Source organism: Triplophysa dalaica, chromosome 22 (assembly GCF_015846415.1).
Source record: "Triplophysa dalaica isolate WHDGS20190420 chromosome 22, ASM1584641v1, whole genome shotgun sequence".
In the NCBI taxonomy this organism is placed as follows: Eukaryota; Metazoa; Chordata; class Actinopteri; order Cypriniformes; family Nemacheilidae; genus Triplophysa; species Triplophysa dalaica.
The window spans coordinates 7,632,217-7,654,841 of NC_079563.1; the positions used below are offsets into that span (position 1 = coordinate 7,632,217).

The 22,625-nt window shown below is 38.7% G+C and overlaps 1 protein-coding gene across 6 annotated transcripts; it reads right to left on the reverse strand.

The window, feature by feature from the left end:
- Positions 1 to 1,493: 1,493 nt before the first annotated feature.
- Positions 1,494 to 22,439, reverse strand: depdc5 (DEP domain containing 5, GATOR1 subcomplex subunit). Of its 6 annotated transcripts, none has more exons than XM_056735776.1 (42): positions 21,909 to 22,439; positions 21,432 to 21,519; positions 20,969 to 21,015; positions 20,798 to 20,883; positions 20,596 to 20,679; positions 20,450 to 20,499; positions 20,301 to 20,370; positions 20,141 to 20,219; positions 19,625 to 19,686; positions 19,427 to 19,496; positions 18,956 to 19,028; positions 18,771 to 18,874; positions 18,619 to 18,693; positions 18,405 to 18,539; positions 18,259 to 18,320; positions 18,051 to 18,124; positions 16,846 to 16,915; positions 16,705 to 16,741; positions 16,504 to 16,624; positions 16,099 to 16,328; positions 15,823 to 16,023; positions 15,265 to 15,400; positions 15,075 to 15,172; positions 14,938 to 14,991; positions 12,730 to 12,913; positions 11,702 to 11,862; positions 10,733 to 10,853; positions 10,449 to 10,616; positions 9,967 to 10,198; positions 9,513 to 9,646; positions 9,253 to 9,364; positions 7,536 to 7,598; positions 7,097 to 7,230; positions 6,936 to 7,016; positions 6,718 to 6,850; positions 6,528 to 6,633; positions 6,185 to 6,424; positions 3,206 to 3,375; positions 2,960 to 3,131; positions 2,489 to 2,549; positions 2,125 to 2,207; positions 1,494 to 2,038 (listed from the first exon to the last, which is right to left on the reverse strand). In XM_056735776.1, exons 1-42 carry the CDS (start codon positions 21,976 to 21,978, stop codon positions 1,743 to 1,745), a joined length of 4,827 nt encoding a protein of 1,608 aa, XP_056591754.1. In that variant the 5' UTR covers positions 21,979 to 22,439; the 3' UTR covers positions 1,494 to 1,742. The 6 variants fall into 6 exon arrangements, with proteins under 6 accessions (XP_056591754.1, XP_056591753.1, XP_056591755.1 ...); XM_056735775.1 differs by having other exon boundaries at positions 12,730 to 12,886; positions 16,099 to 16,370; XM_056735777.1 differs by having other exon boundaries at positions 6,245 to 6,424; positions 16,099 to 16,370.
- Between the last annotated feature and the right edge of the window lie 186 nt (positions 22,440 to 22,625).

The window sequence follows — 22,625 nt, forward strand, 5'->3', positions numbered from 1 at the left end:
GAACAAGTTGAGGCCACAGATATAAAAAATACCTTTAATATTAAAGGGATAGTTCGCCCCAAAATGCAAAATTGTCATGGATAACTCTATTAGTTGTTCGAACCCTGTATACATGTTTTTATTTGGTTGAACACAGAGAAAGATATTTGGACAAAGTGCTTGTATACAAACAATTCTTGGACCCCATTGATTCCCATCGCAGGGAAAGATTACAATGGTAGTCAAAAAATGTCCAGAACTGTTTGCTTTCCTACATTCTTCAAAATATCTCCTTTTCTGTTCAACAGAACAAAACAATTTTAAAGTAATTTTTCCTACTATGGTAGTCAATGAGGTCAAGAACTGTTTGGTATTAAGCATTATTCCAAATATCTTTCTCTGCTTTCATAAGAACAAATACATTTATACAGATTTCGAACAACTCGAAGGTGAGAAAGTGATGACAGATTTTTTCTTTTTGGGTGACTCTTTGCTAAGCATATATATATATATATATATGTGCCCATACATAAAATGTTATGTAGTGAATAAAATGACAAATGCGTATCAAAGTCAACTGTAATATGAACAACCGTATTTGCTACTATCGATTGCAAACAGTAACGTAAGTGAACAGACCGACGATTCTACCACTTAATATCCCCTCGATTATGACCTCAATTAATATGTATATGAATTAATGTGAAGGTAATATCATGAATTAACATTGGACCAAATACAGGTGTCATTATGAATTTATAAACCTATATTAGCTAATGTGATGTGAATAATTGATGGTTCCACAGTATGCAAGTCCTAAAGTATTAATAAATATAAAATTATTCTTTTTCTTCAGCATTTAGTATGAATATGTGGGATAAAGGTTCTCTATAAACTAGTGCGCTCTAAAACGTAGACAAAGGTCACAGATACCAGCAGTCAAACCTTATATACAAATTGGAAAAAACACAAAATACAACCAACAGACCATTTAAAAGCGAATTAAAATGTTAACCGAATATATTTAAGAATGTATTATACGCTATATTTAAGATTAAAAAAATATTAAACAACTTAAATCTGAAACCAGAAAAGATTCTGGACCAGTATCTACATTGTAGGAAGTTGTCTATGGTCTCACTTCCACCAAAATTAATGAGCGTTTCTTATGACATCATTCTGCACTTCAGCTTCTCATCAAATTCCTGGTAAACACAATTGACTATTTTAAAGGGGGGGGAGGACCTACTCAGTATTAACTCCTTACTTCCTGTTTCAGTAAAACTGATATCTTACCAAGCTGCACATTTTAAGGCACTTCAGAGGGTCTTTACGATTTTTAAGAGTTCCTTTTATATACGATTGTTCATTGTAAAAAATGCTTGAGCTGTTTAATTGTTTGTTGATGTAATTTTTTATGTTGACACAATCTGTAGTTTCTGAATCTGTCCCATTACCTTTCACACTCTAAAGCCATTTTTACAGTGATGTTTAGAGCAACGGTTACCAAAGGGTCCATATGCAAATTTTTAATTCCTATGCAGTACATGTTATGTGAGACCTCGCGTTCAAAATCAAAGTAAAAACTGCGATGGCTACAGGACCAAAAGGTGCATGTTAACACTGTAAACATACAATATGACTCATCTCTCTCAGTGTTGGAGGATGAGGCGATTGGCTTTATTTATCTCCGATTAGATGGTAGCAGCAGCAGTACGTCAGCTCTTGATGCAGAGGCGCGCTGTTTCTCTCACACGGTGTCCTTAGGGAGCACTGGCGTTCATTTTCTCCACGCAGCTTTCCCAGAAGGTCACCAGTCGATTATCTTTGTTGGCACAAAAGTCTGTGAAATCTCGTAGCAGGCGATCCGCCAGTTTCTCGTCCCCCAGCACGCCGGTCCTCCAGGCTTTGGTCAGCATGGTATTGTAGGCCCAGTTGTAGCCCACCCGATCCTCAGAGCCAAACAGGCTCTGATTGGCCGAGGTAGTGGAGTTACGGCGTCTGCGCTGTCCGCTTGAGTATTTCCTTTTTGAGTAGGGCAGCTGAAGAAAAACTGTACCTGGATGAACACAGGCAGAGAAAGATGGAGAGAGTAAAATAAAAGGTTTTCAAAGTATTTGAGGTTCATCATTTATAAGAACGTACCTGTTACATGGATGTATTGTGGCTTGTTCTCAGATGGAAAGTTGAAAGCTGACGCTGAGAACTTGTCATGAACAAAGCCAAATCTTCAAAGAAAAAGTTGAAAAGTTAAGTTTCAATTTACATTTGAAGGATGACAGGTACACCGGACAATCCCATTAGAACAAGCCGTTTGTCGTGTCGCACCACTCCGCATTCAGTGTGGGCAAAATTTTAAACTATAATGGTTTCTAATGTGTTTTATTGTCTTTTGCTGCGTCCGGTGTAGACACGGCTTATGTGTCACAATTCAATATTTAAAGATAGATGTTTGTACAAATACTGTAGCGTACAACACTAAAAAAATTAATATATCTGCCGTTTTTACCTGTATAATATGGCCTCCTGAAACAACTGCATTCTCTCCCAGTAAGTCTCCGGCTCAAACCCTAAAAATAAAGCAGCACTATAACTGAGAAAATGTTGCATTTACCCAAATATTCTGTCATATTTTATTCACCCTCATCTCATTCAAAACCTGTATAGGACTCATTCCTCTGTGTAAAACAAAAGAAGATATTTTAAGACATGTCTGTGGTTTTGTATCCATACAATGGAAGTCAATGGGAAACAATAACGGTTGACAACCAACATTCTTCAATGTGTTCTGCAGAAAAAGAAAGTCATAGAAGCTGAAATCACTATGATTAAATGGTGAAAGAATGGGAAAGTGTCCCATCCCTTTAAAGCAATATTTTGACTTGCTAACTTACATCCCATGACCTTAACCTCCAAAAGTATTTACTTGACCTTTAGCAACGCTGTCATATATTAAATATGACGAATTCTTCCGTCTCACCCTCAAACAAATTATCACTGCCCTCCTTCAGTAGGCACTGAATGTTGAGTTGGATGAACAACTGGGCACGGAGAGGATCACCATACAGGAACGATGACAGAGCGAAGGGCACCTCCAACACGGGTACGAGCAGGAAGCCACAAGACGCTGCCTTTCTGTGCCAGCCTTGCACCTAAAAGTATTCAGTGCTTTAGTAGATGACTGTCCCTGACATTATAAAATCGTCGTTCAGGATTATTTGCTCACCATTTCAAAGAGCACGGCTGCGGTGACAGCCATCCAGTGCAGCTTGATCTCAAAGGCAGCATTGAGAGAGAAGTTGCCATGGTAATAGCAACTGCACCATTCCGTCCGATCGCTGCGATTGTTCACATCAACGTCCAAGGTGACTGTTTTTTGCTCAGGAACTGTGGCAGCTGTGAGGGGCGGGGCACAGAGAGAGATGACAGAGAGGTAGAGCAGAAATGGCCGAGAGGGTGAAATGACATTGAGGTCAAGCATGGAGTTTGTAAGTAGTTGTGATAACTGTGATAAATGTTGAAAGGAGCATCATGCTAAACACTGACGGTGATAGCTAGATAAAAAATAAAGAAAAGGATGAAATACATATTTCATGAGGGATAAGGCTTTACATTGCAGCAAAATACTGAAAGCAAAAATACAGTAGTGGCCAAATGGACCAAGACCTTGACCCAGTTCATTGTGCTTGTTTTTTTGTCAAGCCTCCTTAAATTCTTCTCAAAGCTTAGCTTCAGTTTACACTCCAAACACACCAATGACAACATGCATACAAAAGTTTTAATACATATTTCAAATTGTATTTGATTAAAGCATGCAGATGTCGATTTTCCAAAGTAGGACATCACTTTTGGCCACTGCTGTTCTGTATCAGTAAGCAAAGTAAAATAAGCAATGGACATGTGAAAGAGCTTTCGTCAGGTTTGGAAACAAAGCAGGAACATCTTTGATTCCGCAGCGGGAGGACAGGTGGAGGAGAGCAGGAAGAACCCATACCACAGCACTACTGGACCACAGCCACTACTAAACCACAGCATGCACTACATGCTACACACTACATCATCGAAGCCTACCGAACACACCAATTGTCTTTCAAATCAGTTCGGGATAGATAGGTGAGATAGATGTAATCACACTGGCACTAGAGCACATACACCATCACACTGGCAGAATTACAAACATTGTTACATGTCAATCAGAGTGATGATGTCATTAAAAGGATAGTTAACCAAAAACTGTAAATTCTGTCATCATTTACGCACCCTCAAGTTTTTCCAATTGTTTATATTTTTTGTTATGTGTAACACAAAAGGAGATATAAAAAAAGGTGGGAAACTAAACAGTTCTGGGGCAATAGTAGATGTTTGTCCTACTATGGTAGTCAATGGTGCCCCAGAATTGTTTGGTTACAAACATTCTTCCAAATGTCATAATTGCGTTCAGCATTGTTGGCACATTTTGAGGGTGAATAAATTATGCCAGAATTTTCATTTTTGAGGTAACTGTCCCGGGATGTACTAAAATTGGTCTATTTTCTATAATATCATATAGTCCTGGAACAGAGGACGGTCACACAAAGTGGGATGAATTAGACTGACAATAGTGAAGTTTATGACCACTTCTTGCACTAAAAGGAAAGAAATAAAATGTTAACCCTATTGTTAAGATGTTAGCAAAATGGAGTGTGCAGACATGACATATTTAGGTAGACCAACTGGGAAGTTGGTGCCCCGCTGGTTGCCTCAACTGAAAGCCTATGCATTTTTCCCATAGACGTTAAGATCGTTAAGATCATAAGATCGTAAAAGAGAAGATCTTTCAAATGAACACCACATTTGTTACTTTTTAAGCCTGAATACAATCAACAGAAGTAAGCTAGCATGAGGCTATAAACAGACTACACTATTGTCACCACCACCAAGCCAACTTTTTCAAACTTTATAAAAAAACATGTTCCCTGGTAAGTAATTACTCCGTGAATTAATCCCGTCCACATTTTTTAAGATTTGAGCCCATCTTGCCTTATTTATGGCCAATGACTTCTAACATCGCTTTTATTGACTTATTAGTAACCGCTGTTTTTATGCAACAATGTGTTATGCATTCTGACTTCTTTACAATGTTAAACGTTCTGTCTTCTTATGCTTAACATGGTAAACTTGTCAAAAAACGACTTGGCTGTATTACGTAGTATTTCTGTGCTCAATACACCAGCGATCACACAGGTTTTGGAAAGTTTTCTTTGAACATATAAAATTTCTTAGTCCATTATTGGACATTTCTCCCGGAAAAGCACTTGGCACGGCCACACGGCAGCATGGAGAGCAGGAGAAGGAGCATGCGCAGACGTCACTTTCACTTTTGTGCAGGAGAGAGAGAGAGCATACGTTTGCGAGGTTCAGTTGTTTGTTTGTTCACTGAATTTGGGTGATGAATGTTATATAAACTGTGGATATAACGCTGGATGTGGAGATCGTTTGAAACTGATATATTTGATATATGATCCCAGTGCTAAAAGATGCCGGACATGAACCGCATGCGGTGAGTGAAACTGATGTCTGTGTTTTGTTGACAATGTGCTTTAGTTCAGCCTACCCCTCCCCCCCCACACGCGGCGTATGATTTCGGAAGTAATGGTATAGCTTTTTCCATCTTGTATAAATGTGATCAAACTGAATACTCTTCGAAGATACGAGGTATGCAATACTACTCTATAGGTACTCAAGATTAATATGAGATTGGCAGAAACCCAGTGTGTTAGGGCCGCTTGAAAATCATGAGTGGGTTATAACTGGTGTGTTTTACATCATAGATTAAAACGTTAAAATAGGTTTTGTTAACCACAGACCTTTTTTTAGGCGATTTCCCATAAACCCATTCGAAAAACCCATACACTTTGCGGCGATGGAACCAGAAGTGCTAAAATGCTAACTCACTTACGTGGTTTGCATACAAAAAAATGTCATCTCCGAGGTACTCCATATTATAAGTTTACAAACATATAAGTGCATTTTTACGACTGTCTGATTGGCTGTTGGGTGACTAGAAAATGGCACAGATGAATGTATTAATATGACAAGATATGGTTCAGGTTGTGACTTTATGTGACCGGTTCTCTCTTCCTGAACTTTTAAGGGGAGGAAGTGTGGCATACAGCCCCACAGGGCAGAGCATGCTTGCTCTCGGGGCTGAACCGGCTGTGTATACCTAGCAGTGCGGCAGCCTGGCTGCGTCCTCCGAAGCTGCGGCTGAAGGAGCTATGCCTACTTGCGTACGAGGCCGGCCGACTGGGCAGCCAGGGAAGTAAGAAGGCAGGTAAGTCGCAGGGTCGACGTTCCTCCAGAACAAACGCCACCTCAAACCACTTTCTCTGGAACAGGGTGAAGTCCTCCAAAGCTGCTGCAGACCACACATTAGCTACGGCTGGTTGAAGCTGTGCAGTAGGGACTGTGGGGTACAAAATCCATTACCTGATACACTTGGATAACGTAGTGGATAACATTTGCATTGACTGGGTCAATACCCCTGTGTCGACCAAGTCTCTTCTTACCCTTTTCAGAGTCTTTGTCGACAATCCGGTAAAGGTAAAAGCCATAGACAAATGTCCGCATGGCATCGCCAGAGGCGTGAATAATCAGACCATCATCGAGCATCTTCTACAGGAGAACCCGGGAGATAGTATCAAGTTTGTTAACACAAACATACAGACAACCGGGAATTCTGCAACTTGCATGCACTACCTGCATGATTTCTACGGCGATGCCCTGTGTAGCCACATTCTCCACGGTGCTGACCAGCCAATGTACAACCTCGGCACTGACAAAGCAGTTGGGCGGCAGGCCTCGCTGCTCCGGTAAGAGCTGCACTCCGGTGCTGTAAACACAGGAAGTCAATTTACTTCACACAGGGGTGACATAATAGAGGACTAATAAATATTTAAGCATACGAAGGTTCTCACGTGGGATGTTTAATGGCTTCCAGGATCTCCATTAGCGTGGAAGACGATGACAGGCATAAGCCACCAGAACCTGACTGCCCGCTGCAATTCAACATAAACACGTTCAAGACCGAATATTCTTCAAACAGTGGGCCTGCTGTCAGGATGATGTGTTCTCTTACCCTGTCTCTGAAGTGGTGCCCGGCGTTGGGTCAACTGTGGACTGGGAGGCGGCAGCTGTTCTCTCAGGTTGGTTGCTTGCTTTGTCCATCAAGCCTCCCTCGGTGGGATTGGCGGTGACCTGTTCAACTGGAAGCTGAAAAGGAGTGTGCGTTTGGTCATGTAGGAACCAGAACATTTAAAAGGAACAAGTTTCTAGTTTTAAGTCTAAAAATAGAAGTGCACATGGTGTTTTTTTGTTATTCCACATGAATGGTGCATTCTAATACAAAAGCACGAGTCATAGTGATAAATTCGAATGATGTGCTTTAACATAAAAGAAGCATTTTGTCAAATAGGGTTACAAAGACATGCCACTTTCGCTATGGAAAACAGAGCGAAATGCAACACACATACATGCACACAGACATCAGCTTCCAGAGAGCAGAGACAGTGACTGACCTGCGAGTGACAGATGTAGGAGGAACGTGGACTACGAATAAAGTCCAAAATGAAGGCAGCGTCCTGTCAGCATATTAGGAGAAAAACACCAAGAAGAGAGAAAATAACCCCAGAGATCAAAGCAAGAATGAAGCAGTTAGAGGAAGAGCTAAAAATCTAAAGGTGCAAAGAGGGAGCGAGAAAAATGTAAACCCACTGCAAACAAAAACCTTTTCAATATTTAGGAAGATTCACAGAACTATTCAGTATAAATGATTGAAATATCACTGTTTTCGAATAAAATTTAAACAGACCATGAGAATATTGCGATGATTTTGATTCAGTGATTCATACTTGGATTCATGTTTGATTCAGTCTTAGTGAAGTGATTCAAAACACTGACTTGCTGATTCATTTGCTTTATTTTATGTCGCAATGTATTTATATTATATAAAATCCAAATGGTGACATGTTCTTACTTGTGCTCACAAACTGTGTTGAAAAATGCTGTATACTGTATTTAGTTTATTTCAAATTCAATATTTTAATCTACTCAGCAGATTAACAGCTGTTGGGTCAAAATGGTCATAATATACAGTTTCATAGACACAACACAGTGTCATTGCTGTGTTTACGCTGTGTTAAAGACAGTTTAATTCAGTTTAAATGTCGCATGTAAATCTACAATGTACAGTTGCATAAATAATAAGGGTTTCTCGAATGTTAATTTTCAGGCACATTTTTTGAACCCATGTTTAATGTAAAAACATAAATATTGAGATATTAATATATATCTATACAAATATCTATACAAATATTTTAAAGTGGTCATATGACAAGGATTAAACACGATTTAAGGTTCAAAATGTTTTCGCATACTGTGCACCTTTGTATCTCCTCTTTGCACCGCCTCTCTGAAATGCGCAGATTTTTTACAAAGCTCAACGATCTGAAAAGCGAGGTGTGCTATGATTGGCCAGTTAACCGGTTCACAGTGATTGGTCGAATACTGCGAGGGTGTGCAGAAATGTAACGGCGCTTAAAATATTGGGAACATCAGGTACCAAAGCAATTGTGCTGACAGGTACACCCACCTCTCTTGCGTATACACTTTTGCGTATATATTTGGGCAATCTAAGTCAAATCATACCACGAACTGACGTAGATTTGTGGATAGATGTTGTGACACGAAGTGATCTCAGACAGGTCTGGGTGAGCATTCGTTTTTAGATAGAATGCATTGTTCCGACACTTCAATTTTTGCGTGTCTAATACATGCACGGGCAACTTATAACACACCAAAGACACAGAAAAACACGTATTCGCATCATATGACCCCTTTATGAAAAATAATTGATAAAAAGTATGAAAAATGAACATGAAATGTAATCATATCTAAATATATATATTTCCCAGCACTAGATTAGACACAATAAAATATTTTTTTGTTTTCATCTCTCAACAAATGGATATATCAAACGCAATATTCTGTCGGGTCCAATTCAACATCTTGCAATTGTTGAGGATTTTACCAACTTCGAAGGTATACTGTTGCCAATACTACTTCATTCATCAAACCAACCAAAGCAGACAACCATTATACAAAATCAAAAAGATGGGAAGCCATACTTGTTACAGAAATAAAAAAGCTCTCTTCCTCACTGAAGACACATGCAGACACACAGGAAGTCAGGAACTAGACAACAGCACAACCTGATTAGCGGTCTCGGGCTCTCACCTTACGGGGGCTTTCGACATAGGTTGTTGTCAGGGCAACGCTGGCAGCTTCATTCACAGGTCCACATGCTTTCCCAGCATGCTGAGCGGCAAGCTGCTGCTCTTCTAAACTCCTGCAGATTAGAAAAAAACCTGGAATCTATAGAATTTCATAAAACACCTCACATATGTGTTACAACTGCTCTGAATACTCTCATATTATATAAGGCACTTGGTTCTCATTGATGCTGACATGCTTTATTTTCAGTCAGCTCTACTCACTTCTGTGTCTGTTCTAACTCCAAGAGTGCAGAGAGGGCAGAGGTGCCTTTTTTGCCCACATGGGGCGCTACAGGCTCCGGGTTATAAGATGAAAGGCTTCCGGTCACCTGGAGGCTTTTTATGGCAGCTCCTTTCTATAGTAAAATAAAATATTTTTTGGGAATATTTAATAATATACACATTTCGGAAATGTTACGATCAACAAATGCTCGTCTTCCAAAAGCAATTTAATAGCTCTGTGTGATGAACAAATATAATAATAAATGATTAATAAAAAATTAATTGCAGTCTAATATTTATATTAATAATATTAACAAATAATAGCTACAACAAATGGGAAATATCCAGGAGATAAATTTCAGTCTGTTCCTCACACAGTATTAAATGTGGCATTAAGAAGACTATGAATAAGAGGCATGAGGGTTTTTGTGCTCTTCTAGTAGGCTTCACTCACGCGGATAATTCGATCAGATCGGTGACGACGTCGGATCCTGTTCAGACCTTCTAAAAAGCGAATAAATCCATCCAAAAGACACCAGTCCCCAGTGCCGGAGGAACCATCACGCACCGCGCCCGCTCCCTCCCCATACACGTCCCAGTGACCCTCGCCATCCGCCACTCGCCTGGCTCCACCCGCTGGCAGTAGCAGGAAACGTGTACGCCAGAACTTCAGAGAATCAATAAGACTGTGAAAGACAGAGGGGAAAAAGGTCTCATTGTGAGTGAAATATGGATTTAGAACAAAGGCCTAAGGGTCAAAAGAAATGATTATGATTTATTTATTTTATTCAATAATGTAAAGTCATAATGGAGATATATATTATATACTTTCAAAAGCTAAACAATTTACAAAGCAATGTCATCCAGACACCCATCTACATAAATACAGTTACATTGTATTTCCACTCTGACTGTGGTGCAACTAAATCCACTTGCCTGAAGTCCTCAGATCCAGCAGAACAGATGTACTGATCCAGATAGTTCCACTTGTACTCCTCCAGCCGCTCGTGGCTAAACTCGACCCAGAAAGGCAAGAAGTGGGCGTCTGCGTGCGGAGGGCAAAGATTGTAGCTGTACTGAATCTGCGTGGATTCGTATGGATACCTAGTAACAAACAAACACATGTGCATCTTTAGAAGCTAATATCACATAAAGCGAAACTGAGTTACTATTTTATATATGAAAGATATTTCTGTTGATGGAGATGAGGTGAGACTGACTTTGGGAGGTAGCGGGTGACTGTAATGATCTTATCTTTAAGACAGACTTTATGAAAGGTTCTGCCCATACTGAGCCAGTACAGACTCTCCTCTTCCTCTGGTTTACGCCGAGATACAAGTCCTGCAAAAAACAAAAACACACCAGGGGCATTTAAATAAACTATTTGTCTACATAATACTTTCTGCACGTGTTATTGCCTGCGCTGAAATAAATAAACACGAGGACTTGATGTAGATGTTTATATTTTCTCAATATACCATCACTGCTGTTGCTGTTGGTGTTGCTATGCAGCTGACTTGTTGCTAGGTGCCTGCTTACTTGCCTAAGTCAAATGAGTCAATTTACAAGTCTCTGTGATATTTTATAAACATGGCTTGGGTCCCATTCTGCCCACAAGAAGAAAATTGCTTTAGCAAACTAATTATATTAATAAACACGTATTAACTTATACAATAAAAGCTAAAACCGTTGAATAATAAAGAACAACAGTCCTTTAAAGGGACAGTTCACCAATAAAAAAACATTCTGCCATCATTTATTCACCCTCGAGTTGTTCCAAATCTGTATAAATTACGTTGAACACAGAGAACGATATTTGGAAGAATGCTTGTAACAGTTCTTGACCACCATTGACTACCATAGTAGGAAGAAAAAAAACAATGGTAGTCAGTGGTGCCCCATAACTGTTTGCTTTCCTACATTCTTCAAAATATCTTCTTTTGTGTTCAACAGAACCAGGAAATGTATAAAGGCATTTTTCCAACTATGGCAGTCAATATATTTCTCTGTGTTCATCAGAACGAAGAAATCCATACAGAATTGGAACAACTTGAGACTGCGTAAATGAAGACAGAATTCTCTTTTTCAGGTGAACTATTCCTTCAAGTCCATGAATGTCTTTTATTCTGTTATCTTAAATATAATATTTATGGGGAAATAAATACAGAACAGTGGACGTCCAGAAGTACCTCTGGAATAGAGGGGGCTGCTGCTGAGGGGCGGGGCCATAGCGGGTTGCGGTTTCCTGCTATTGGTTTGTACGATGATCTGGTAGCCCTGCATCAGTCTTTGACAGATGAACTCTTCAAACACCTGATGGGCCGTCATCACGGGATACTCGTCCTCACGCCTGCACATAAAACAGAGTATGTTTTAGGATTACGTTTTACTTTCATACCGTTTTACTAGGTATAGGCTTCATATAAAATAAATCAAATTTAATTCTTTATTTAGTCTTGTGTCATTCCAAACCATGACTTTCATCAGCACAATACAAAAGAAGATATTTTGAAGATTGTTGGTAACCAAACAATACTGGACCCCTTTGACTTCCATTGTATGGACACAAAACCACATTTCTCAAAATATCTTCTTTTGAGTCATATACAGTTTTTTAATGATATGAGGGTGAAAAAATGACACATTTTTAGGTGAACTATTGATTTAACCAATATTGCCCATGGCCTAGATCAGGCGTATTCAAACTTTATTATGCCAAGGACCCCCAAATAAGATTTCTGATGATTTTTTTTATATATTATTTTTGTGCATGTGTAAAGAAACGTTTAAAATGTGCTAGATCAATATTTAATAGGATATTATAAAGACAACATATTGTTTCTAAACTTAAATAGTTTCACTATGAGTGCGAATAAAGGAACTATACTGTGAAAAACTGACTAGAAAGACATAAACAAATATAAATTCTGGAAACTATTCATAAAGAAAAAAGCTGATAAACACTTAGAAATGAAACAATTATAATGTCCAGTAGATTGTTTTATCTTTCCCAGAACAACCTTTAGGAGGCTCACTGGGGGTCCCAGGACCCCAGTTTGAACATCCCTGGCCTAGATCACGTCATTCATACAAGAAAGCAATTTTCTTCAATTTTATGACAAGCCTTTTCTTTGGAACAACATTGATGTTTTTTATTACGTTTTGGCTTTACATTTGTCTTGTCACACAACGTGGACCTGGATGTATGTGTCAGTACCTCTCCAGGTCAGTGTGGGGCAGCAGGTCATAGCAGCCCTCCGTGTAGTCGTTCTGCAGGGTTTGTCGGTCAGGAAAGTAATCGGTAGTGAGGGGAAGGCACGCAGGAGTGGTGAGGGACTTCCAATCCACCCCCACCGTACAACAGAAGCTAGGCACTGTCGGGGGGGCAGACAGCAGCAGGACTTCAGGTGCACCCCACCACACACACATGCACGTACCACGAAGACACAACAGATCGCATCCGAAACAGCATTCACACATGGGGTCCAATGAGAAGATCGAGTGTAGAAAGGAGAGATGGGGGCAGAAGGTGCAGTCGACAGAAGATCCAGTCAGACACACACATACACGCAAAACAACAAGAAACAAAAGAGAGGTGGGAAGAGAAGAGGAGTGTGTTACCATCATTGTCGTAATTAAACAGAAGATTACAGTGACTACGTGCAAAATTAACACATGCATGAGCACTGTAATGTCATCGATGACTAATAAGTGTGAACGGCCGTCACACAACTGGCAGAAAAGGCGGCCAGTCTCGTGCAGGCGAGGCATGCGTGATAATCGTGGAGTATAGTGTCATTCAATATATGCTGGTGATTTGATCAAGATTGTGAGCATGAGAGAATTCAAGTTTAATATTTTATTGAAGAGAAAAGGGGAAGATCAAAATAGTTTGGGGAACAGAGGAATCCCAAGGGAAGGATTGGTGCGAAGAGAGCCGGAAATCCCAGTCAAATCTGAGGTGGAAATTCACTAAAACAAGTAGCGCGAGATGATAGCGCCATTTAGTTGAATGGCATCCAATTCACGATGCAAATTTAATGACTATTACAAATGAATATACAGTGCCTTTAACAGTACTCAATAACATATTTCTTAATATTTTTGACATGGTTCTAAAATAATCCAAATTGGTTGTTTTCTTGAAAAAAGCTTGATCTGAATAAAAAATTGTCAGTGTCTTCTGAGATCTCGAATGTCCAAATTTTCTGTTTTTCAGAAAATGGAAAAATTACTTTTTCAATGATTGACTATTCTGTTGTCGAAGTTGACAAGCACTTTTTTATACTGTTTGTTTGTGAGATATTTGCAAAACCCAGTGACAAACATAAAAGGTGACATAATCATAATGATTTAGGGCAAAAAGGCGCAAAATATGGAGATACGAGGTTTCAGAAGGACAGCAGCGGAATCTAATCGGGATGTAACAATATCAAAGTATCACTGTACGCTTATACCTTGACATAAACTCCTCAGATCAGAATTTATTGCAATATTTAAAATGACAAATGATGACTTGGAAAGTTGCCATAAGCGTCCTCTTTTCTTTATCCTCTAATCAGAACTGTTGCTTAGAGGTATATGAGTTATGGTATAAGATGGGTCAAATGACCTAAAAATCTATTTTATAAAATAAAATAATTGCACCAGATGGACATTGCCAGAGGTAACATCTATTATTGTCTAACATTCTCTATGTTAGGCCCGGAAGACCTCTTGTTTCATACAGTCATGTGACCACGATAATATTGAGACAATTTTGCTATAACACCATATCGACAATATTGTTACATTGCTGGTATCTAATATTCAATATATCGCTCTGCCCTAGTGGCAACACCATAACATTACATCCGCAAAGTGACATTTGTGAATGCAGCACTGTGGATATTACAGTAAGCCTCATCTGCAAAGATCTCCTTCAAAAACATCAATGAGAAAAATCCAACTAAAACTCTTTAGAATATTGATAAAGTAAAACAACCTGAAACGTTGAAATACTGATTTCTTCCCCACCTCTGGTAAGCTTTGTGGAAGCGAAACGATATTGTCCGATAAGATGACGCAACTGTTTAGTGAATTTCCCCAGAGGTTGTGGACCACCTTTGACTTTCACCCGAAAACAACACAGCCACTCAGGTCCTATGATATGATTTTAACACGCCGGCTGAAGTTACCCAAACTACCGTCAGAACCTTCTAAAATATAAAGAACAGTAATTTTCCCTCCGAATTGAGATTCTTAGCATAAGCGTGCAAAAATCAAAAAGGGCATGGAGAAACCCAACTGTTTAATACCTTATTAAATCATTCAACAGACCCATGATTTCTGTACAGTGGCCCTTAAAATATGAATGTTTTCAAGTATATTTGGATTTAGTCCAAAGAGAGCTTTCGAGGTCATCCAATGATTGATAAAAACTCACTTGGATCTGAACTGTTGGAATAGTCTTCAAAGGAACTACGGGTCATTGGCGTTCCTACAAAAGACAACATTTGTAGTATTTCATTAATATTCCATCCTTTTTGTTAATTAGTATAGTACTGTGTAAACGGGATGTACCGGTGCTACTGATACTAGCAGGGCTACAAGAGACATTGTCAGGACCTCCAGTGATGTACAGCCCATTGTCTCCTGTGTGACGGGCCGCTGTCCGCTTGCTAAAACACACACACAGTTATTCAGTTTGAAGCATCTGCACTGGCTTTGTGTTAGGTTTTCTGCAAATAACCCATTATCATCTGTGACTGACCTTCCCGTGGCTTCGTGATAGGCCAGTTCCAGCAGCTCTGCGGAGGTTCGAGCGGGATCTCTATGCTCGCTGCCCTGCAGCTCTGCCATGTTCTGCCTGGTCTGGTGATGGATCTGAATGGCCTCTCCAGAAGGACCTTGAACAACAACGCACAAACACAGCATATTAAAAACGTGTACACCTGGAAAAGGTGCTGGTTGGTATTTTACCAAAGCAAAGCTACAAAACTAATGAAATCCTAAATGTCTCAGTGGTTATGTCCATACAATGAAAGTCAATGAGGGTCAATGTTATTTGGTTATCAACATTCTTCGAAATATCTTCTATTGTGTTCTACAAAAGGAAGAAAGTCATGCAGGTTTGAATGTCTTGAGGATAAGTCAATTCTAACAGAATATTTATTTTTATTTTTAACCGTCCCTTTAAAATCTGCCACCAGTAGGGCAACATGGTCGCTCATGGTCCTATCTCGACTCCTGTTTGCCTTTTAAAACAAAGCTAATAATAAGCCAAATTACCAGGCTTGTGGCCATGACGTATAAAATCCATGTCCCTTACCCACAGGAAAGGTGTGCATCCAGCGTCGCCGGTTAGAGGTTAGTTTCATAGGCATGCGTGAAGGTGCGAAGGGGTTGATGAGGGCCCTCTGAGGCGTGTAACCGCCTGGCCGTATGTGCAGGGTGGATTCAGCGCTGCCCACGGTAAAACGGCCTGGAGCACTAGAGTCCCTCTGAGATTCCACCATCTTTTCCAGCATCTCTGAAACAACCAGACAAGCAGGTGTCAACTCATGTGCGTCAACAAAGGATGGAATACCAGTTTTTGATTCCCTACCTCTTGTGCAGCTGGTGTACCCCAGGGAGCTGCTGACCTCGTACTGGCCCTGAGCAGGCCGTGGGATGAGCAGGATGTTGGAGATGTGTCCCAGGCTGTCCTCTGACGCCAGGCTCCTCTGCTCCTCTTGTCCCGTGGGTCGAATGGGAGGAGAGGTGCCCACTACACCCCCGCCCACATCTGCCGAGCCCCAGCTTTTCCTGCTGGCCGACTCTCTCTCCCGACTCGACCTGACACAAAAATGATCAAAGACTTCTTCCTTTTCTGAAGCCCTTTGGTGGCATAACAGACATTGATGTCAAATGGAAGAGAATGGAAACATAAGGAAAAGCGTAAACATTTATCTTCGTCCTGATGTTTAGAAGAAAGAAGAAATGCTTAGAAGAAAGTACATAAGGTGAGCACCTGAAGTTGGTGGATCTCTGGGCTCTTGAGGGTCCAGGAAGCCTGAAGACCTGAGCGTCGTAAGCATCATAGTCCACCTGGATGGGAAGACTGTTCTCAGCATCTCTGGGACCAGCAAGGGCTGAGAAAAAATCAATTCAAATTATATAAAACTCAAAACCATTAGGTATAAAATGACAAGCAAAGCTAATAATGACTTACTATGTTCTCTGCTGAATCTGGCTCTGTCAGCGTGAGGCTTAAATGAGAAAAGATGAGAAGTTGTTGGTTTAAGTATATTAAATATAATACATTTATGGAGTTGAGTTGGTGAGATGTCAGTGGAGTTGTAACATTTCTAACCTTTTTTCCAGCCAGCTTGATTCTGGGTGTAAAACAGCTGCAAGAGTTTTGGCTCTTGGATGTGTAAAAGCTGAAAAAAGATCACATTTGTGATGCTTAGTTGGTTCATCTGGATCTTGAAATGTATTAGTTCACCTCTCAAGCAAGTCATTTTTAAAAAGTTGTAAGTGTTCACTACACTACAAAAATATTAAGAAAGAAATCAAGACATCATATTTTAAAATAAAACAATTATCATTTAAAATCAGCATGAAATGGAAGTGGCGATTGTCCTTTTTCCCATATTGTGACGTATACCCAAGTGGAACGACTTCTGAAATCAGAACAAAATGGAGGGCGGAAGTAGATTTAGATTTATGGATTGGATCGTTAAAAGGTGAAAGATTTGAATGCCAATTTGCAATCTGTCAGTCATTGCAGCCCGTCCCTTGCGTCATTCCTCCTGACCAGAAGTGAAGAGAGAGGACATTTCGAGAGCGGGAGGAGGTACATTTTTTGATTAAAGATTACAAGTGCAATGAATGCTTAAACAATTATGATGTGCATTGATAAATAATTTATCAGAAATACTTCACCACTGTTTAAAATAATTAGAGTTATCAGTTTTAACTTTTAATACGGAGATACAAGGTTTCCGCCCAACAGTGATGATATAGAGACATTAAGGTTGCCATTTTGACTAACAGATGACTTCAACCCTAGCAACATCTTAGCAACATAGTTATTAACTTATTATATATATATATATATATATATATATATATATATATATATATATAATGTTAGCTTTAATTTTTTGAGTTTTAGTTTTTATGTTAATTTAAGTTTTAGCAATTTTGGTATATACTTTAGTCTTGTTATGATTATAATTTTTTTATGTTGGTATATAAGATTAATTAATTTTTATTTTAGGTTTTTTTAAGTTATTGTTTCTTATCAAAATTTCAGTGCTTTAAACTTATTTCAGTTGATTTTTTAGGCAACATTAAAAAAATTAATTCAAGTTTTTCCAATAATTTTTAGGTCAATATTTAATTTGATCTTAATGAACAGACATATTTCAAAGTTTTAATTTTAGTAAACTAAAGTAACCTTGGCAACAGAATACCTTTAGTTACCACAACTCAACCCTATAAGTGACCTATCACCCCGTCACCACAATCCACCCTGGGGCGATGAGATGAGGAAATTACATCATATCTCACCTGTGGTTGATCCAATGTGGCAGGTTATAGTCGTCTCCGATTCTGGAATCTCCAAGCACTGTGCGATTGTGTAACTGTGAAAAATGACAACGTGTGATTTTGCAGAACAAGCGTCACATGATGATGTGGTGTTTATAGCGTAAAATTTACAAATACATCACCATCATCTGCTGTCCATCAATAACTCCTTGAGATGCCTGTTACTAACCTTAAAAAGTGGAACAGCATGAAGGGGCTGCTCTCCCATACAGACCAGGTCTACACCAATACCTGTTAAGAAAAATACATTTGGTCCAGTTATCATTCAACTTGATGTATGCAGATCAACAGTGAACATACTTCACCCTCACTTACCATTGTCAATCATGCGCTGTTTGGTCAGGATCATGAGTAAGCGGTCCACTTCGAACACGCCCACCCCTGGAGTGATGACCACAGACATCTGACCAGTCCGATCAAAGTTACGGTTGATGTAGTGCTTGTCAAACACTGAAAAAGACAAACACAACACTGATATAAAAAGCTTTTTTCACATATATGGGGCTTTGTAACATACAGTATTACTAACCGTTGAAAGATAAGTTGATGGCTTCGAGATAATTTCCCTGAGCAGCAGTGGAATTCTGTCCGCACAGGAATCCATCTATATAATTGCGACAAAAAGTTCAAAAATCACCCCATTGACTTCATCGTAATAGCTGACGTTCTTGGCATACGCACCTGTTCCTTTAAGACGCACCAACACAGGATACTGGATGAACAGCTTCTTAATGGTGACAAGCAGTGATGTCCACTCATCGCGTCTTTCATTCTGAGCCACCACTCTAAACCACAACAAAAGAGTACAATGAGACAAGATGTCACAAAAAGGCCTCCGATTCTAAAAGTATAGCTTCGAGCTTAACCTGTAAAAATCTTCACTGTAACATCCCTCGTGGTCTTGCCGTATTGATGCTCTTTGCATCTCTGGGAACTCTTCTACATGAAGAAAGAAAAGCAATGACAGATTCTGAAAATGGCTCTCGTTTTATTTGTGTGTAATTTCCATTATTCAATTTTTTTAATAACATTTTAAACAATGTCAAACAAGCACAACAAATATAACAATGATGTAAACACATTTTACATTTTAAATATAATAACCGATTCAGTATAGACCATGAGGTTTTAAAGCAGTACAGTAAAAAAAGAATGGGGGGGGTGCTTAATTGTTAGGAAAATAAAGGCGCCACGCAAAAAATGTCTTTCATTGGAGGATTAACATGTTCGCACTTCGCACTTTTTGTGAATTCCATCCCACCATTAATGTATTATTGATATTAGCGGGGTAAAGACATGAGATTTAAAGCTAACTTTGTTTAATATAAAATACTTACCCAGTGATTTTGCAGAATAGAAGGTTCTGGAAAACAGCACCACCGTGACCTCATGACTGCAGTTTTTCTCCTAAAAATGATGGATTACTGTTAACAAAACAAATCTCAAGATGCCAAAGCACCCATTTTACTACACATAAACAGTATGAACAGCTAAATACATGTTATACATGACCGGCGATAAAGTAATTTACTCACTTTCCATTTGGCAAAGAGGTCAGAGAGGAAACCATTGACAGCTTTTTCAAAATAAAGGTCACCTGTGAATGAAGAGGGCACTTAATACTGTCTTTTATATAACAGAAAACCTTTTTTTTGTCACATAAATTTTAATGGAATTTTCCTATGATTTTTGACTGCAGGATAAGAGCCTAAAAAAAGTATTTAATACAAATATCAACCACAAAGAGCCATTTTAGTCAATAAAATATTGAAAATATATTTAAGAAATATTTATGTGTGTATATACATTTTTATATATAATTTATATTATATATAGTTATATAATATATAAATATATTTTTTCTTAAAACTATACATCCATGTGTATTTATACAGTTTAAACAATTATTATACACTGTAGACACATTACGTCAACAAAATCATTTAATTTGCATTCGATTAGTCATTTACGATTTACAACTTTGTTATAATGCAAAAGTGTACAACAGTTAACACTAAACAGGTTGTCAAATGATCGGAAGAATTTTTTACCATATATATCAAAGTCCCACATCTCACAGCTCATCTGAATAAATATGTAAACCATCGCAGATGTGGACCTAAACACAACCTGGATGAAAGAAACACTTGTTATGATATCCAAAACAGGCACACATGAATTATAAAGCCATTTTCAAGACGATGTTCTCACCCTTGAATCTTCGCTAATGTAGCCACAGGTGACCTTCTCTCCTTTTACCCACAATTCACTGGCCTGGGCCCTGAAAATACATTTTAAAGATTATTAATCAGATTATACACAAAATCATGTAATATGCATTTAATTGATGAGGTCATTACCTGATGCCTGCAAACTCTACTTTCTGTGTCACATACGCACAAGTGCTCACCTAAAGGAGACACAAAGCCGATATTATGAGACATCAAACATTAAAACCTTCTGTCCAATTGAATATGATGAGCTAAAGAGTGATAAAGCGACTCACTAAACTCTTCTTCAGTCTCCACATGTCTCCTCGGCCAATGTACTGATCTTTAAAGGTGAGCTCAACAAGATCCAAAGTCACATCCTGTTACATTTAAGCATAAAGATTGAGGCCATGCTGCTTTATGAATATTGTGCCAAAGTCTCTTTAGTACCCCATGGCTTTATTGACTATTATCAAAGTGCTTGTCAAAATCAAATACCTTTGGGTCCACAATGTTGATGATGACATCCTGGTAAGCGCGGAGTTTGAAGGCCTGAGCTACTGTCTGATCAACACTGATAGTTTCTGATGGAAAATATAGAAAAGTTACGCAATGATGTAGCTGCTTTATTAGATAGTATGGTAAAAGAAGCTATAACTAAAACCTCACCTTTCTGTAGATCTTCCTTTAGGCTCTTGACCTGCAACAGCAGAGGACTAAGACAAACAGACAGTTAAAGTGAACTGAAAATAATATGAATGCATATTGTATAGTGGGATGCAACATCTGTAACTACATTGAAAAGCTGGATTTTCTTATTATTTGAACGTAAAAAATACGTTTATTTTGAAATTTTAGATCACTATACAGTAAAGCCAGGTTAATACATGTAATTTATAAGCTATATTAGTTCTTCTACATTATTTCATGTCACCAATCATATTTGTGAAACATCTCTTATACAATGTGTCAGATTGTCTTGCTTCTGTTAAAGCACACAAGATTTTTGATAACATCTATAAGTCATGGCCGGCTCAACCAATCAGAATCAAGGACCAGAACTGACCGCTTCATAAACCAATTTTTGACTCTCCAGTGACATAAAATGAAAAGGGAGTGGGTGAGATCTCACCTGTACTCGTCATTTGGGTGAGCGATCTCAACAATATCTCCCAGTTTAACCTGAGGAAATACCTTCGGATTCATCATCAATTCATCATCTGCAGAGAAACATTAAGTGTTGGTGAATGAGTGCAAAGACATGCAAAGTCAACATTGTGTGTAGTCAAATGTAACAAATTTACAATAGTGGTTATAATAAAAACACGATACACATTCTTAGGGTTTCCTTTACAAACAAAATTAAGAAACATTAGCTGTTTATCATTAAACACATTACAAAATTATTCATGTATTGATGTTTTATTGGTTGCCATCAACCTGGTAACATCCCACCAAAAGACACATAGAGAGCCAGTAGAGAGCATTACTGTTTCCATTAAAACCAATTGAATTCCCATTATATGGATTGAATCTATGTCTTTGATGCTTTCTATGAGTTTGTTTAGCAAGGAAGTCAAACTAACTGAACTATTGAGCAGAGACTCACCGCTTCCTCCAAAGCCCTTCTTGTGCACCACGAGCTTGTAGGATCTGTTGGCCTTCATGGTTACAGTCATTGTGATATAAAGTATATAGCAGATATTCAATCATACACGTAACACGAAACGGGTCCGATACTAAACTTGTTATACACTACAGAATAACAGAGTATCATTTTCTGCTTTATCGAGGTTGACATAATACGCATAAATAGACGTTTGTGCCTAGAGTATTTAAAGTGCTCCGAAACAGCAAAGATGAAGTAAAACAATCAAACTTATGCCAGTATGTCATCCTGCCGTTTGTTTACATGTCTCGTGCTGCGTTTCGTTCTGCAATCTCGCGATTGTTTGTTGCGGTGAAAAGAGGTGGAATCACTCTCGCGGTACTTTGATGTATTAAGCTGTTCGGTCTGCGCAAACTAAAGCACATATTTTCCCGTTTTATTATCAGTTTGCAATCGCATAGTTTTAACGTTTGCCGAAGTTATAAAATAAAAATGCTGGTATTTGAACTAATAACCAGAGTGACTTCTTCGGGTTACACACAGAGCGTCATGAACAGCGCCCCCAAGTGTATCGGAGACCAATAAACGCCAAAAGAGTACATTTACATTTACATTTACATTTAGACATTTAGCAGACGCTTTTATCCAAAGCGACTTACAAAGAGTTTAGGAGCAATAAGCGAAAGTTACACAACAGGATTAGAACAGAAATTCTAT